This window comes from Cyanistes caeruleus, chromosome 21 (assembly GCF_971803275.1).
Source record: "Cyanistes caeruleus chromosome 21, bCyaCae1.hap1.1, whole genome shotgun sequence".
Lineage (NCBI taxonomy): Eukaryota > Metazoa > Chordata > Aves > Passeriformes > Paridae > Cyanistes > Cyanistes caeruleus.
This window is the reverse complement of record NC_141721.1, coordinates 8056633-8074904: the sequence shown is the minus strand read 5'-3', so window position 1 is coordinate 8074904 and position 18272 is coordinate 8056633. Positions and strand designations below refer to the sequence as shown.

At 42.4% G+C, this 18272-nt stretch overlaps 1 protein-coding gene across 9 annotated transcripts in view; it reads right to left on the bottom strand.

The window, feature by feature from the left end:
* Nucleotides 1–5778: 5778 nt before the first annotated feature.
* USP32 (ubiquitin specific peptidase 32) overlaps nucleotides 5779–18272 on the bottom strand; it is a 62217-nt gene continuing 49723 nt past the window's right edge. For all 9 annotated transcript variants that reach the window (XM_086858960.1, XM_086858957.1, XM_086858956.1 and 6 more), the window contains exons 19-34: nucleotides 17836–17910; nucleotides 17200–17338; nucleotides 16836–16941; nucleotides 16263–16436; nucleotides 15609–15783; nucleotides 14866–15017; nucleotides 14167–14278; nucleotides 13754–13965; nucleotides 13228–13412; nucleotides 12786–12872; nucleotides 11741–11861; nucleotides 10874–11065; nucleotides 10037–10328; nucleotides 9206–9609; nucleotides 8814–8906; nucleotides 5779–8155 (exon numbers count right to left, since the gene is read on the bottom strand). In XM_086858960.1, coding sequence (XP_086715086.1) covers nucleotides 7982–8155; nucleotides 8814–8906; nucleotides 9206–9609; nucleotides 10037–10328; nucleotides 10874–11065; nucleotides 11741–11861; nucleotides 12786–12872; nucleotides 13228–13412; nucleotides 13754–13965; nucleotides 14167–14278; nucleotides 14866–15017; nucleotides 15609–15783; nucleotides 16263–16436; nucleotides 16836–16941; nucleotides 17200–17338; nucleotides 17836–17910 — 2693 coding nt within the window. In that variant the 3' untranslated portion in view covers nucleotides 5779–7981. The remainder of the gene's footprint in view (nucleotides 8156–8813; nucleotides 8907–9205; nucleotides 9610–10036; nucleotides 10329–10873; nucleotides 11066–11740; nucleotides 11862–12785; nucleotides 12873–13227; nucleotides 13413–13753; nucleotides 13966–14166; nucleotides 14279–14865; nucleotides 15018–15608; nucleotides 15784–16262; nucleotides 16437–16835; nucleotides 16942–17199; nucleotides 17339–17835; nucleotides 17911–18272) is intronic.

The following is an 18272-nucleotide window of genomic DNA, read 5'->3' as shown; positions in this document are numbered from 1 at the left end:
TGGAGAGCACAGCCAGGGAAAATCCAGGCACACGAGGAAACTGCAAAGATTGGATGGAAACAACAATAAAAATTCAATTAGGACCCTACCAAAAGAAATAAAATCCCAGCTAGGGCTCAGCACAACTGCAGAAATTAAAGCTAATACAAGTGACCTGCCCACAGCACACTCAGCTTTTGGTGTTCCAGATATTTGGGGAATCTTAAGCAGTAAAATTGCTGGAAAGTTTTTGGTGCAGTTTGCAAGGGACTGTCAGCATCAGTCAGGTGAGCTCCAGGAGAGATTCTGCAGGGAAATTATTGTGGCAAAGGCAGCTGAGAAAGGTTGGAGGACTGGGAATGGTGCAGGTTGTTGTCCAGCTGATGGGACAGCACAGCCAGCCAAAATAAATCTGTCCCCCTCTGCAAGCAGTCTTCCTCAAATGCCTTCCTTTGGAGTAATCTTTTATTTTAAGCAAAATACACAAACAAAAGAAAATAGTGTCAGCTTTACTATTGTATGCATGAATCAAAAATATCTACTATAATCATCACCAAAATAAATTATTTTCCCGGTCTGAAATGGTGGGAAACTGCAGCTTTCCTTTCATTCAAGTGGAGGACATTTTGTGGAAATATATTCCTCAGGGATAACATACATTTTCATGGATTTGAGCAAGTTATCAGACACTTATTTATATTATGGCTGTGCATATTAAATTTAGTACTGTGGGAAACACAACAAGAGCCTCATGAGGATCTTAAATTGACATTTTTATGCAAGAGGAATGAAGGATGACACTTCCAAAAGGGCAAAAGCCCATTAAAACAGCAGCTTTCCATGAAAATGAAAAAGCAGATAGAATATATTTTGATATTTGGGTGACTGCACCCTTGTTCTTTAGGCAGATAACTCCATGCAGCATTTCCCTAGTAAAGCACTTTACAGCTGCATTTTAAGACAGACAACCCAGCTAAGAAAACCCTTCCCTGACCCCCTTTTGCCTCTTTTTTTTTGTTTGTTTTGTTTTTTTCTTTTTTTTTTTCTTTTTTTTTTTTGGTTTTTTTTTAAGCACAAAGCAAAAGAAGTTTTGTTTAACGGGCTGGAGCAATCAGAGGGATCAGAGCTCAGGTTGCGGACGTGTCAGCTTTTCCACCACTGATCCTGTTCCCCTCAGCCATCCTGCATTTATTTTTAAAAGGTCATTAAGCAAGACACAAAAGGTGAAGTGCAACGTTACAGATTTATAACCTGGCTGGGCTCTGCCTGGAACACAAAGCTCAGGTACAGGAGGAGTCTCTGTGCTCTGTGACTTCAAAGCACAGCAGCCAAAGGCAGGGAAAGATATTCAGAAGGGAAATTCACATCTGTGTTCTATCCCTCACCTCCCTTTAGTCATTCCTTAGTGTATTTTGTTTATTTGGACTCTACCCTTCATCACACTCAGCTTGGCTTTTGCTGTGCTGCAGCACCTGCCACTCTCATGGAAGAAAACTTTAAATTGTAGCCAGAGGTTTGGGCCCAGTTAAATCAGTCAAACAAGAGATTTTGTGCTAAAAGCTGATCATTCTTCAGATCACTCTTAATTCTTACTGCTTAAACTGCAGTTAGTTAGACCAGTCAGATTTATGGATCACGTTAAAATCCAAATTTAATATCTTTTTTAACTGAGCCACTATTTGAACACATACACACTGAAAATAATTACCTTCTCTCTCATAATTCATTCATAATCATTTAAAGAAAAAAAACAAACAAAAGAATTGGAAGGAAAGGTAAGAAGTTTAAACACCCAGCATGACATCCTTGCTCACATCTCATGGCCAAGCTGCTCCTCTGATATGCTGCCAACTCTTTATCAAAAAGCTTCCACTCCAACTCTCTTTGTTACCAGTTAAATGCTGGGGCTGCCTGTGCTCAAAGAGTCTGTGGGCCCAGAGATTTATTCCCTGGCGTGTGTCTTTTAAACAGGAACATTTATATAATCAAACCTGCAGATAAAAAGGCACGGCCACATGGCAAGCAAACATTTCCAAGGCATTAGCTCCTGAGCAAGGTCACAAACACGAGCGTGTGCTCATGGCCAGTGTGCAGCACCAGGGCCTTCCTGTGTGGAATCCTTTCCTGCCCCTTCAAGGAGTGCTGGCATACAACAGGAATGGCTTTGATTTAAAGGGGTTTTTTATTTCATATCAGGAGGAAAGCAGAATGGGAAAAAAACTGCTCCACCTTTCTGTTCTGCTTGCTGGGGACTCTCAACACAAACCTCCAGCAGCGAGCCGTGGTTGAAATCATCCCCGAGTGAACTGCTGGGCTCTGACTCCACCAGTTCAGCCCTGATCTCTGCAATTCCCCTGGGCTGGTTTCAACTGGGGGATCATCACAGCCCACATTTAATGGCTCTGCTCCCAAGTACTCCTAAATATTTGAGTCTGCACCACACTGGGGTGTGTTGATCCTGCCCCACTGCTGAGCTCCTCCTTCCTCTCTCAGAATCCCAGGATGGTTTGGGTTGGGAGGGACATTAAACATCCTCATCCCACCCCTGCCATGGCAGGGACACCTTCCACCATCCCAGGCTGCTCCAAGCCCATCCAAGCTGCCCTTGCACACTCCCAGGGATCCAGGGGCAGCCAGAGCTGCTCTGGACAAGCCCCTCACACCCTCTGCCCTCCGCAGGCAGCAGGGGACAGCTGTCACCCTGTCACCCTGTCCTCCTCCAGGGAGGGATCTGCCTCACAATGTCCGGGCTGAGCTCTGTAATCACCCTGTTCCTTGCATTGTCTCCCTACTCCAAACATCACAGTACAAACACCATTTGTAAGGGTTTTGATTTGCCAGGGGTGGTGTTGGATCCTTTTTTCTGGCCCTGCAGCAGCAGCTTCCCTTTGTTGTTATCCAGCTCCCAACCAACACCCACGTTCCAGCTTTCCTGAAGCTTCTCCTCGGCAGACCAAGGTTTATTTATAAGACACATCAATATTTTGCATTAGGTAAAGGCACAATTTCATTGCATGCTAAACACACAGGAGATTTAACCTCAAACTCTGCTTTCTAGATCACATTTCAGCAAACTTTAAACCAGATTACCCAGAGATGCAGCAATTCCTGGACAAACTTCTGGATGATGTAAAGACTGAGCCAAACCTGTTGCCTCAAACCTTTTCATTGGTTCCAAGTATAGCTTATAATCCACCACCTCTCCAATTTATTTGTTGGTTTAGTTCCTTTCTTCAACCTCAGTTTGACCAAAACCTCTCAAATTCATGGTGTAAAAACAATGTGATTTACAACTGAGGGAATAAGAAGCTGGAGAAGAGTCAGAAAGAACTTGGGATTCAATAGTTCTATGCAAAATAATACCTTGGTAAGGGCCCCAGGAGTTCCCTGTGCTTCCCATGTTCAGGATCAGAGGAAAACACAGGGTTTTAACCTCTCACAGAGCTGAGAAACAACACTGAGAGTGTTCACAGCAGTTTAGAGACAGTAGTTCCAAAACCCAAAAGAAGGCATCACACACCTCAGCTCTCTCAGCCACTTCATTTGGACTTTGCAACCAATAAAAATCTAATGCTGAAAAGAATTTCAGCAGCACTGAGATAAAAAATAGCAGAGTACAGAGAGTGCTGCATTGCCAGCTCACACAAACACTGACAAAGACTCTGAAGCATCTGCTGCTGTTTATTTTCTTTTGCAGGGGAGGGAAGTGCATGAACTCTGACCACCCAAAGCACCTTGTGACCTACCTGGGGACATCTCTGTGCTCTCACCACAAGTTTTATATGCACTACTAAAAACTGGGTGAGGCTCAGTCATCAGGTCTGTCTGAAATGACCCTAAATAGAAATAAAAGCTGTATTTTGCCATAAATTTTCCTCATTGCTTTTCTATGCTCACAACTCCCAGCAAAATTTAATTTCTGTCAAATCTAGAAGCGTCCTTAATCTATTTTGTCCTTTATGACTCATTTTGCTGAAGGGACCTTATCAAACATTGCTTTTCATTTTCACAAACAGGAAATCTTTTACACACGATCGAGGAAGCTGGAGGCTTGTCCCAAACAAAAGGCACAATCTCCCCAGCTCCTGACAGGTTTTTATTTTCCTGAAACGATAAATCAGCAAGCATGGATGACTGCATTTTACTCACTTCTTGCTTCAATTTACTGGACCTGAGGGAAAAAGGATAACAAAAGGTATAATTAATATAATTAATATCTACGTGGATGCTCCAGGCCCCGGGCCAGCAGCTGTGCCTGGAGCCCAGCACGTTCTCAGGACATGATCAGAGCTCACAGATAAATCTGGGATATTCTGATATTTCAAGAGGGAAAAGCAGGGATAGAGCCTCCTGTGGCAGGGGAGGACAGGGAGCAGGGGGATGCACTCTGGCAGGAACAGCAGCTCCAGAATGGATCCAGCACTTGGGTCAGGATGCCTTTGGATTTGGGATTTCAGGGAAGGGCAGGGCTCTGCAGGGTCAGTGCATCTGTCCCTCCCCTCTCTCTGGGGGGATAAGAGGGTTTGGCACAAGAGGTGCTGTCCTTGCTGTGTCCTTCCCCTCCCTCCCAGGAGAAGCATCAAAAGCCACCCCAGGTCTGTAGGACACCCACCCCAAAAGCAGGACACACTTCCACACACACAAAGGGACCAGGGAAAATAAATCCACAGCTCATTTCCCCCTGCTCCCTGCTCATTTCTGAGCCCCCCTGCGAGACCTGTGCAGTTCTGATCTGGGAAGTCAAAAGGATTCAGCAGCAGCAAACAGCTGCAGGTTGGGCAGGGATGTGATGCCTTCATCTCTTCAATGTCCCCTGCTGCACTCCTGAATCAATAAAAGCTTTACCACTGACAGCAGCACGTATGAACAGCCTCGGTAATTAGAGTTTTTCATCCTTTTAAATTCCACTTTCAACACCTCAAAGCCTTCACAGAGGAAAATTCTTGACAGGAACTACCATAGTCCATATTCTTTATACTGAAATTAAATTTTCAACATTGAAAATACCCAAGTGACTCCAATGACACCGTGGGGTGACCACACCTGGTAAGAATGACCAATGCTCTGAGAGCTGATCACAAGGAAAGTGTCACCACTCAGTGCTGCACCAACACTCCCAGCCCAGCCAGAGATGGCTTCACTTCCAGAGACACTCTGGGGATGCTGGAGCCATGCTAATCCTTGGATAAATACCCACTGAGCACCTTCAAGGGCCAGAAAATAAGAACAACGGTTCATTTCCAGCTAAACATCAGCACGGTGCTTTTGGAAACGCTCGAGAACCGAGGTGATGCGTGCTCCTGACATCAGCTCTGTGCAGACTTTGATCTGGTTGCCAACTCAACCAGATCCATTTCCTGCTTGGAGAAAAGCAGGGCTGTGAGTGCAGCAGGGCTCTCCCATCCCTGCCTGCCCAGGGGAAGTGTCCAGCACTGTCTGCCATCACCAGCTCCGTGGGCAAACAGCCCTGGCTGCAGCAGGGACACCGCAGGCACCAGGACTGCACATCAGGTACCTGCAGATCCTGTCCAAGGACACCACAGCAAAGCCTTCCTGTACCTGAGGGATCACTTCACTGCTGACATGGATTGCTTTCAACTAATAAGTGTTATTATCACCAATAAAATACCCAACTTACCTTTTGTAAACAATGAAGAAGCTGCAAAGAATTGCTGGATGCACGCCCACGCTTCGGCTTTTGGATTGACAAAGGCATTTAAGCTTCATGGAAGCAGCACAGACACTTCAAAGCAGGAAAACAGTTATTAAAAATTATCTGACAAGAAGTGACACTTCATCTGCATCCACAGTATTTAATTTGTTTGAATAATATAGTTACAGATAAACAGGTTCACTCCATATACAATTACCAATACCTTTGTTTTAATACAGCTCATATTCCAGTACATCAACACTATTTTATTTACAAGGCATTTATGTACATTAACATCTTTCTAAAGTCAGTGCATTGTCAATAAGTTTTATACAATAATTTACAAAGTGAACGTAGTTAATAGTTAACTTAATAAATTTACTACTAATTCTTGAATTAATTTAATTTAAAAAATTAATTACAACCAATGTAACAAACACAGAAGATCAAATAACATTAGTAGATTGTGCTACCTGCTTAAATAAAACATTTTAAAGTAAATCAGCTGAAAATCTTTCACTTTTCATGGAGTTTGCGGAGGGAGGAGTAGACAAGTGGGCATTGAAAAAGCTTCTAACCTAGAAATTCACAAGTCATGTTTGCTTTTCTTTAGGCTCAATGTTCAGACCACTTTAAAGATAAAAGACCATAGAGGATAAGGAGCAACACCTGACAGGTAAGACAAGACTCGTTTTTGGAACAGATCTGCTGTCCCCAAAGAGGCACAACCTCCAAAGGCTGGGAGGGCTCTGCCTGAGCAAAGACAGCCAGACCAGCTGATACCATTTCTCCAATGGATAAACCCCAGATCCTCCTGGAAATGATAAACTCACTGAAGGTTTGGCATTCTTGTCAAACTCCCCAAAGTGAATCCAAACATGGATCGCAGAGAACCACGTGAGTAACAGTTTTGCTAGCGAAGGTACAAAAATCTAGAGAACTGGGAAGATGATGTACGACAAAATTAATAAGCTGCTTAAGCTCAGCTGAAGAACAAAAGGCCAAAAGAGTGAAAATTTTTATCTTCATTCAGATATGCAAACAATTTAACACTGAAAATGTTTAAAGAAATGCCTGCTCAAAAAAAACCAACCCTCTTTTTTTCCAGTCTCTGCTGAGACTCAGTCACACTTCCCGTCATGCAAGAAGCCCCTTGAATTACAGAGCGTGTTGCAAGGGCATGGAAAGCAAATCTGGTTTAATTGCAAGAATTTGCATAACCTGGTGTAACAAACAAACAAACAAAAAGATAATTTGAAAAGGCAACCAAATTTTGAAAACAAGAAACTGAGTTAGGAAACCAGTAAAAAAAAACAAACCACCTCCATCCATGAATGCTACGACAGCTACCTGACAGCCACAGCTTCTTCCTTTGAAATACACAGTGGATATTCACAGCCATTCACTCCAGAGCCCTTACAACAACAACAACACAACCAAACAAACCGTGGGTTTCAATTGAATCAGATGCATTTTCAAAAGTGCAAATTTCAAAAGCAACACCAGTCATGAAACATAAGCTCAAGCATCTCTCCTTCCAAAAGTTGGGAACGTTTTGTGCAATGTGCACGTTTTAAGACACCGTGAGTGTAATCACAACTACTCTCTCCAACCTGAAGTTTCTTCTTGAGGCAGCTCAAGAAAGTTTGAGCCAGCACTCTTCAGGCAGAAAAGCCATTCCTGAAACATGTTGATCTGCACAGCCAACACATGGAGAAAACACAAGTATAATAAACCATTCAAGCGTAGAAATTAATCTCTTCTCAAATGATGATTTGGTTGTGCTCCCAACATACAGAAAGAAAGCAACTGACACACATTAGTGGTGGCAAAACTGGAAACTTCTCTTCCCCATGACAATAATTTGTTTCCATTTGTGCACTTTTCCTTCTCTTGCCTTCCCTGTTTTGCCAATAAAATGCAATAAAACTGCAGGAAAAAGGAGGTAGCAATATCATGTTGTCCAAAGACAACACTACAAATTGTTTTTCCCCGTTACCTTAAACCTAACGAGAGCCTCGGGGGGTGTTAGAACAGTTGGTAAACTCTACACTACTCTGTTTAGCTCTTATTTGGATGTTTAATTTAGCTCTTATTTGGTCCTAGTCGGCTTTTCTCAAACCATTGGATTTAAAGGCCAGTGGCAGTCTCAGATGTCCAACATCAGAAACGTTTCGAGCATGTAGTGAGAAAACAGAACAAAACGATACTACTGGATATTAACTGCTTAACCAGGGGGTTCTTTTTGTGCTTTCAGCTCACAGGGGACAATGACAACCACAAGCTGTTCTCTGCCTCAGTCTCGCCTTCCCCAAGGGCACATGCCAGGGTTTGTCCCTCAGCTCAGGCTCACTGCAGCACGCAGTATTTCTTGTAGTCGGACTCGAAGTCCTCGTCCATGCTGCTCGTGTCTGCCATCTTCTTGCCATCGATCTTGGGCAGGAACTGGGCATAGTCCACCCCCTGCTGCTCGTAGAACAGAATGTAGGCAGAGTCTGTGTCGATCTCGTCCGGGTGCAACTCCTGACACAGGGAAAACACCCGGAAAAAGCCCATGGTGTAACTGCTGCACTTCAAACACATGCTACTGCCCCAAGAAGTGTATTTTTAACTGGGTGTAACACAAGGAATCCCGTTTTTGTCTCCCCTTTTTGTCATCTCACTCCATGAATTACTTGGGAACTCTGACAATTTTATAGTGATGAATGCAAATACTTAGAAGTGTCAGAGCAGAGTTATTCACCAATTGAATACAAACTGCTGCCATCATGGAAATGTATTCCTGGCTTTCCATTCTTAGTAATTTTTCCATCTTTGTATGAAATAAGCATCTTCCTTGACTGTGGGAGCAGCTGATGAACAGATGTTACCTCGGAAAAAACCTCACGTACAACTTCAGTTAATAAATTTAATATTTATCTGATGCTGCTTTGGAGATGCACCAGATTTCAAACAGCAGCTCTCCACAAATGTTTGATTTAGTGGAAGGTGTCCCTGCCCATGGCAGAGGGGTGGAATGGGATGAATTTTAAGGTTCTTTCCAAGCCAAACCATTCTGTGATTCTAAAATTTCTTTAGAATTTCTGACTGTAAATTTCTTTAGCTCTGGGTAACCAAGGCAAAAATTACTTGAAATAATTCGAATAATGATGTCAAATAACAAGGAGAAGAAGTGTTTTACCTTGCAGCTGCTGTCATTGTAGCAGTACCACTTGTTGTTCGGGTTTTTGGCATAAGTGACGTAATGACCCCCTCCCATAATTCCTGAATGGCACTGAGGAAAACGAAGAAGAAAAGAAATCCTGGATCAAACATCCAATAAATGATTCCCAAATTCATTATCTGTGAGTAAGGCATCATGACAATCTAGACAGCTGGAGCTGACTAACTTTACACACGCAAGGCGAACAAATTAGCAGAGACTTAATTCATACCCAGTTTTACAGCAAATTAATTGTGCTGACTTTTGCTCTTCTTCCCTACAGATCCCTGTGCTGGCATGACCCCAGCAAAGGGCATTTGGTTCAAGCAGTGTCCCAGGGAGGCAGTTCTGCCAGGGGAGCAGTCACCTACCGAGATTGCATATAGGTTGTAGATGGGGTTGACCCAGACGTCGTCTCTTTGGTCGTCGGCGGTGTCGTCCTCGCTGTGGTTCTCGCCCTGCCCGTTGCTGAGTGAGCTCTGATCCCACAGGTACCCGTTGGCCAGAGCCCCCTCGCTGTCCTGCCCGGGGTACAGCTCGCTCTGGCTGCCCCCCAGAGCCTGTCCTTTAGTCAGAGTATCCCCCTGCTCGTGCTCAGCACCGTTCTCCCTGTTTGCAGCCAGGTTTTCCTTGCTGCTGGACAGTTTGTTTTTCCCCAGCTGGGGCAGCCGCAGGCGCCCTTTGCCTCTCCCCAAAGTCCTTGGGCTGCTGTTGGGGCTGCTGTTCTTACTTGAAGGGCAGCTGGTTCCACTTTTCCTCCCCAAAGATGGAGATGCTAGGACAGAAAGCACAGAGATTACTAAGAAGAATACAAACACAGTCTAGATTTCTTTTTAAAGTGATTTTTTTAAATAACCAAATATTAAACCCCACTGTTTCAATGCAGCTCAAGTAATACACAGAAATAAAACCCCATCTTTGTGCACACACATCCATACACCTAAAAACTGAAATTTAATTCTTTTATGCAGGAGCACATCCCTCATTAATTCCAGCCCACTTACACAAGTACCAATATCTGTTGTCACTGAGCAACTTCTTACACTTTCTTTCATTTTTTATGCTAAAGCTTCACTAAGAAATGTTTCCAAGCGTAGTGCTTTGGCAAAAAAAACCTCCCAAACATTAAAATGTTGTACATGATAACATTTTTCCCCTCCAAACACCAGCACTGAGTGGAATTTTTCCCAAGCATTCCCTACCTTTGACGTTATTGAGGACAGTAGTGTTTAGGGAGGATGGACTCCTGTTCAGTGTGTCCCCTTCTCCTGCTGTACCAGTGATCTGCACATCTGTTTTCCTGCTGTCCCCTTGGCCAGCCCGTGCCTCAGGAAGGCTCTCAACCTGCAGGGTGAGCTGCTTCCTTTGGAAATGACTGGGATCCCTTTGTACCAAAAAGGCACTTGGGTCAAAATTTTCTCTGGGAAATTTAACAATTTTCTGGGATTTTATCCAGCGGCCATTAACGAACTGAAATCTTTTCAGGTGAATGATCTAAGGGGAAACATGGTAGAGAAAATTATTAAAAGGGGGAAATGGCATCCCAGTGAGTAATCTTAGAGAGTTTTCCCCAAACCATACACAGTTTATTCTATGCTAGCAAAAATAATGCTCTGTGTGACAATTGGATTTTGGGATTGAGCTGGTAAAATATGAAGCTAATAATTTCATGTGGAAATGATGGCAAAGGTTGCTTCAATTCAGTGATCAGCACTGTCTGTTTTGAATAAGCTCCCAAATGTGAAAAAAACAGAACTGCAGGTGTTCCCCAACCAGAGAGGAGATCGTGTCACCATCAGAGCATGAGCTGTGTCAGAGCAGCTGTCACTGAGCACAGACCACCATTTCCTGCAAGGCAGTACCTAAAAACATTCAAAAGGATTTGAGATTTGCTTTATTTGCCTGCAAACTCAGTCAAGTGCCCCACCTGAGAGCATGAACAAAGCAAATCATCTTATTCAGAGCAAGATGACTTGGCAGATTTGGGAACAACGTGTGTTGGGTTTGCTGCTGAGGAGGAAAGTGACACAAGATCCTACCAAGATAGGGGGAAGTCTCCAAAGATCCAGTTTTTTGGTGGCCAGACAGTGAGTCTTGCACTTGGAGCAGTAATACATCTCATCCTCCCCCAGCTCCTCCTCGCTGGTGAAGGCTCTCAGACAACTGTCCAGGTTGATGGGCTCTGCCTGGGCTCGGCGGCTTTGTTCAACACTTTCATGTTCTTCCACGATCTGAAAGGAGAGAAAACTGTCTCTGACTTGGAAATGGAACACACACTGCTCAGAGGAGGGCTCTCCTCACAGTATCACACAAATAACTTTACTGGGTTGTTCAGAATTAAAGATAAAAACGAGATGTGATAAGTTTCAGCAGGAATTTTATTTCAGTTATGAAGAGGCAGATAAAAATTCACTGTTCTTATACTTGGGCTCTGCTTATAAATTATCCATAAAGCACAACTTCATAGATAAAACTCACAAACTGGTACAGTTATTCTAGATTAACCCAGCTTCAGGCTTACCTGCAGATGTGTTTTGTTGGCTTAATGAGGAAACAGGCTTACCCACATGCATAACTGTTTATAGTTAGGGAAAATGTCTCAAATTAAGATATTTTGTAATGTATTATGTAATATATTATTATATATCTTGACTAGCTTAAAAGCAATTCACAACAGACAGCAAATGTACTGCTGTGGTTCTTTAAAAGCTTCCCTTCCACACCATTAGACCACATAAGAGGTCTAACATCAAGACATCGATTTATCCAGAATACACTGCCCCATGATTGCTGCCTTTGGTTTAACAGAAAACAGACAAAAGCAGCATCAAATAAATCAAAAGGCTGCAATGGGTGGTGTTTCAGAGGTGCTACCAAAGAGCAAAGAGTTTCTGTTGGTGTTTTACCCGTTCCTGTGAGGTCTGGTAGCGCAGGTGGAGCGCGGTGGGGTCCCAGTCCACAGCAATGTAGGCATTGCCCACACAAGCCCTGTCCTCTGTGCACTCAATCTTACAGCCACGGCAGAATCTGAATCAGAAAGGTTGGATGTGGTCAGTGAAGTGGCCAATCACTTCTACATTCGTGCACTTCTGCTCCTCGTTTTGTAGCATCTGCACCCTCCAAGCTCCCGGCCTTGCCTTCAGTGTGAGACATTTTTATGCAGCAGTGCTCAGGGTTGTGTTTTTACTGCAAAATCTTACCAGAGTGAGAAATGGAAGCAGCTGGGTGAGCTCCACCACCTGCCTGCACATGATCCAGTGGAAGGTGCCCTGCTCATGGAAGGAGGTTGGAATGGGATGATCTTTAAGGTCCCTTCCATTACAGTCTGATCCAGTGCTGACCAAACCCAGCTACAACCCCAAAAACTCCACTGCTCTGTCTCCACAAGTCATTTTTGTTACGATAGCTAATTCTAAGAGCTATAAAACACTTTTATACAAATTAGTTTATGGCCTGAATACCTTCCAGCAAGGGTTTGGAATTTTCACAAGCAAGTCTTTGTTTGTGGAAAAGTCCAAGCATCCTTCCAGGGTCAATTTCTTATTGCCCATTTTCGATCTTACCCTTCAAATGACAAGGAACTCATAGGGATAGATGAATTACATCTAAAAATTTGGGGTTGTATGAACCCCTCCAAACCACAAAAGTCTGTGGACACACACAAGGCTGCACACAGACACAGAATATTGTAAGGGGTTAACAGGTTTTGGATAATCTCATTTCTGTCTCCTAATTTAAAGTTTCTGTGGCAGCAGAACTTTCAGCTCTGCAAGTCATAAAAGCTGTGCTGCAGTGCAAGTCTGCCTAGAGAGAGTTCTGGTGAAATTACATTCTGGATTCTTATTGTTTGATATTACCTCTGAAGTCTGAAATGTACCACAGATCCATTACCATAAATTACCTTTCTGCTGGACTGATTCCCTGCTGAAAATGGAAAAAAGGACAATTTACCTGTACCATGGACACCAAGCACAAGAATTTCCATCCTTCTGAACTACCCTGAGGGTGAAGGGGTACTGATACCCCATGCTGTCATCACTGAAATAGAGGAGAACACAACATCAAACAGCAGCACTCTCACTGCAATTACCTCCCTTCACTGGGCTTGTTATGATTACTTAAAGAAAACCCTCAAAATGATGATTCTGGTTACAATTTACTATTAAAAGCTGCCTTTCCATGGCTTAAATTTGTCAGATATAAATAATTATCAATCACTGGATAAGACCGAAGCCAGCTTTTAAGTGCAGCTACATTTAACTGTACTAAATAGGATTTAATTTTAATTACTGCCATTATTATGATAAATCAAATGAACACAATTTTAAATCTTGCAAGCAAGTGTAAGGCACTGTATTCTAACTCAGATCCGAGGCTGAGGTGCCCAACTCACCAGTCCTGGGCATGGTTACTGGCTTCCTGAGGAGGAAGGGGGCTGGCCAGCCTGGAGACCTGGATCCATACAGCATCATAGAGGTCCCTTTTCCGTGTGTGAACTGTGCAGGGAACAATCAAGGGCATTCCAAAGAGACTGGGCCGATTCTTCTGAGATGAGAGAAAATACAGCTCTGTCCTCATCTATGGGAAGCAAAAGGAGGAGTCAGATGTGAAGGTGCATTAACTCACAGTACAATAATCACCTGGGTTGTTGGCCTTGTGACTTATTTCAGGCCTTGGCAATTAAAATTAATCAATAATTATATTAAAACTACTCTAATTCTAATATTAAATACTGTAAATTTTGATCACTGACCTGAAAAACATTTCTATTTCATGATATTATGGTGAGGTTATCTGACCACGTCAAAAGTAAGTGTGTATAATTATCATGTGGACAATAAAAAAAAAATCTTTGTTTTTTTAAAATTTCTTTCTGAGTGTGCAGCATCAAGAGCTGCTGAGTGTGCAAGGCCACTGACCATTTTCCTGTGCACTGCAATGATGTAGCCTGTGCAGGGGCTGTCACACAGCGAGGGCACGTGGCCGTTGAGGGTCCAGCTGGGCGGGCTGCGCTCCGTCCCGCACGGCACCACAGTGTTTGGCATCCCATTGGGAATGAGGCTTGGCTTGGCAATGTCCCCGTTCATCAGGATGGTGGGGGCTCCGTTGGCTGATGGCCCAGTTGGGATCTCTGAAGGCAGACAATTAAATTATCAATTATCCACAGCGAGCACAGCTGATCCCAGGGTTTTTATCCTTTCTGTTCCCTGCAGATACCGAGAGCAACCCGCACTTGTCCTTTCTTTAATCCTGGCCTAACCATAGAGTTTAGTCCTGAGCTTCTCAACACCATGCAGTTTAAATAAGCAGGAAAAGCAGAGTTGTCTCTCACCTGTCTGCACAGGGCTGGATGCTGACGTGGGGGAGCCTGGGATGGGGATCTCAAACGCGCACAGGAAGCCGCTCACGGACAGCCGGACCTTCTGGTTGTCCTGAGGGAAGTTCTTCAGGAGAGAGGGAAAGCTGCTCAGGCACTTGGGTACCTTTATCTGGCACCAAAACGTGTTCTGCTCCTCTGCAAACTGCATTCAGCACTCCTCTCCCCCTCCCATCTGCCTCCTTACACCTTTCCAGAAGAATAACGGAGTCCAAGCCCTCTGCAGGAGCTCTCAGTGGCTCTCTAAACACACCAAGAGCAGCTCATTTCAAGCACTTTTAATCTACAGCAAAAAAATCCACCTGGAAATATCCATACACACTGTAAGCCAGTCATTACTTATGGTCCTGATGTCTTGACAGTGTTTAAACTCATCACAGCATCTTAACTTGAGATTTATTACCTCAAGATGTTTTTCTTTTCCTAAAAATATCCTTAGCAATCAATTTTAAGCTATTTACAGCAAGCCAAATTACTGTTTAAGAATGAAATAAAAGTTCATATAGAGAGAGAACTGAGCTGATTTTTTATCATACTTTTAGTTAAATTATTTCACAGCTCCTGTAAGCCGAGTTTAAATGTTAAAAATAATAAAGAAATAACAAAAACACTCAAAGCATGTTGCAGCAATAATGAATCTTTTTTTCTTTTTACCTTTATATTTGAGCTGTGCACCTCTGCAAGCAGAATCTGCTCTGGTTTGAGGCCACAGAGTTCACTGAGTTGTTTTTTCAAGCCTGTGTACTTCTCATCCATGTTCAATCTCAGCCCATATCGAACAGGAGTGGTACCATCTAATTTAATTACTTTAAAGGGGAAAAGAAACACCCTTGTCAGTAACCCAGGCAAGTTTTAATGACAATAATACATTACAGCTCCCCAGTTACTGGAAAATATTTTTTTCATAACTTGAATGGATGATTTATTTTATTTTCCCAGTCAATTTTCAAGGTCTGCAGGCTATGTCACAAAGTCAGAAAATCTCTTGCTGCACAGGCAGGAAAAAATGGTTTCAAAATTTGCTTCACTTTTTCCCAGCAATCCACAGCTCCTTCAGAGCACAGTTCATGATCCATATTGTATTTTTCCCCAGCCCTTGTTTTTCCTCTGGGTAGATTTAGGACAACCTCCACAAGAGAAAAAACAGAAGGAAAGTTCTCAAAATCTCCATTTTAAAAAGGTTTTGTATTAAATGCTGCGATCAAGACTGAAAATGGGCCATCTTTTCCTGTTTCTAAACATTTTATCTTGGTTTAACCATATTCCAGTGAAGCTTCTTTCACTCTATTATATTAAAATGACTGTATTATTCTTAATAAGTAGTAACACAAGCAAAATTTGATGTTTTACAGCTGTTCCACTTATACAGATTTTATTTTTACATTTACACCACTCACCTGTAATTTCTAGGTGCATGTAGCTGTCCATTGGCAAAGGCAAGGATAAAAAATTAAAAGGGTCAAACCTAACACTTATATGCCCACAAGTTTTACATTTCACTTGTGACTTCAGCTGCCCATGAAATAAATCTACAACAATGGATCTGTTTCTTCTCAGATGGTTTTCCCAGGCCTGAAATGAAGCACAAAAAATATAAAACAAAGTTAGAAACTGGAGACTACTTCATTGCTCTCCAAAGTTTCATTGGCCTATGTGAGTCAAATTATTTCCACAAAAGTTGTTCCCTAATTTATAATAAATAGAAAGTATTTTGCACAAGTGAAGTTACCAACACAATAATCAAGGTGTGACATCATTTAAAATATTTCTGAGGGGATTATCAGGCATCTTGAAATATTTTGATACTCCCTAATTTTGCATTGTTACAAATTGTTGTGAAGTATCATCTTCATAAATGTATTACAATTAAAATTAATTTTCAGCTCAAAGGTGAAATTATCTCTGTAAATCACAGCTCTGACAATATCCAAAAGGTGCTACAGTCACAAAGGTGTTGCCACAGGCAGCCCAATCAACAATTTCTCAGCTTAGTACTGTAAGAAGAGAAAAAACACACAAAACCACCCAAAGCCAAGGATTTGAAGCCTCACCTCTGCTGCTACTTCCCAGTCAGGCCGACCATCACTGTCCTTCAGTTCCACATATGGCTTATCATGAACTCTGTTCAAATCCTCATGAAGTCCATCCAGAAGAAAAGCCAGAAGCTCCTGTGAGTCTTGCTGTTGAAAGCCATTAAATCTTGGAGCGTATTTCGCTATTGTCCACTATAAAAAAATCAGATACTTATTTAATATCATGTAAAAGATGTAAAAAGAAATCAAAATATTGTAGACAAGACATGTGCTGTCAATGAACACAAATTTAATTGCCAAGAGCTGAAGGGAGCCCCTTTTCTTTCAGAACAAAAGCACATTTACAGGTAAATGTATCATCCTTTGTACCTAAAAAAGGCCATAAAAGCCACTCCTTATAGCACAACCTATGTCACACCACATAACTCCTTTGGCCTTTTAACCACAAATTCCACCAGGTCTGATGAACACTGGCTCCTTCTAGGGAAGACTGAGTCTCCAAACTGCTACAATACAGGTAACACCAGGACAAAGTGCACTGAATTTCTGCTTTTCCAAGCAAACCTTGTTTTCCACCCCAGAATAACTCACCCTCAGCTTTAATGGGGCTATGTTCTTCTGAGTGCCACTCCACAGCTCCTGGACCAAATCCCCATAGCACTTGGCCATGTGTCCTTTCATTCCTATGGGATTTGTCCTAGAAATCACAAAGGAATTAATACCTGATTAAAATTAAACCACAGCTCAAGCCTGGAGATGTAGAAGAAAGCAGAAAGGCTCCTGCTCCCAGAAATTAAGAGGTTGTATTTCCATGCCTCTAATGTAGTATCTGCTGCAGAGCTGGTAACACTGAATTTAAATCATTCCTTTACACTGAATTTCAGCTTGCAGAAGCAGACAGCCCTGAATAAATGTTCCAGCACCCAAAATGCCACTGTTCCCCCACAGGAATTACCTGTTCAGCTCGTAGAGATGCCTCCCTGAGATGAAGTAGCGCGTCAGGGGCTGGGTGTTGCTGACACACTGGATGCTGGAGTTCATGAAGCATGTGTTCCCCAGATTGCTCAGGCCTGTAGCACCCTTCTCAGTAGGAACTGAGCAAAAAAAGCATCATTTTAGCAGTTGTGCAAATGAGAAAATTCAGAATGTTGTAGCAGCATCTTCTCACAGTAACCAATTTAATTGAACCTGCTCCCAATTATGACACTACACGGATGCAGCAGGTGTTTAAAATATCTGCTCTCTCAACTCTGCTTCACAGAAATTGAAGTATTTTGTTGATCTGACCTACTACAGACAGCAGTACAATCCATACAGAATATTTACAGGTAATTATGGTACTGAAAATTCTGGGTTCGTTTGTTAAAATCTTAATTATTCCTTGCTTTAACAAAATCCAAGGTAATAAACAAAAATTCCCACCCTCCCACATTTCCAGCATTTAGGTTAATATAAAGGCCAAGCAAAGCAGCCTGAAAGACCTCACCCAGTGTTAACAGGACTTGTGTTTAAAAAATTGTTTCAACATTTTGACTGGGTTTTTTTTTATTTTTCTTCTCATCTTAATCCAGTGACCCTGTGGAAGACTCACCTTTGTGTCTGTCTATTTTACTGCTGTTTGCTATAAAAGACATCTCTTCTGGCCAGCTCATGTCTTTGTTTCGAACTAGAAAAGGACATGAAAAGGGACTTTTAAAAATTGTTACTTACTCCAGAGAGCTTACACAGCTGAAGAGGTTTAATTAAAATTTTCTAATATTTGGGATTAGAAATGTGCTTACTTCTAGCTATAATTTTTGCTAGTTTTCATTTCAATGTTTCTAATCATTATTGGAACTCATTCTAACACTGGCATCCCTCCAACCACACCAGTAACATCTTTAGGAAGCAGCCTTGGGATTGCTTTTGCTGTTGAATAGCAAATTTTTCAGTGCTTATTCTAATTCTCAATAAAGATCTACCAGGTCTGAACAAATCAGTTCATGAGCCATCATGAATATTTTTTTGTTGCTGCAAACCAACAGAAGA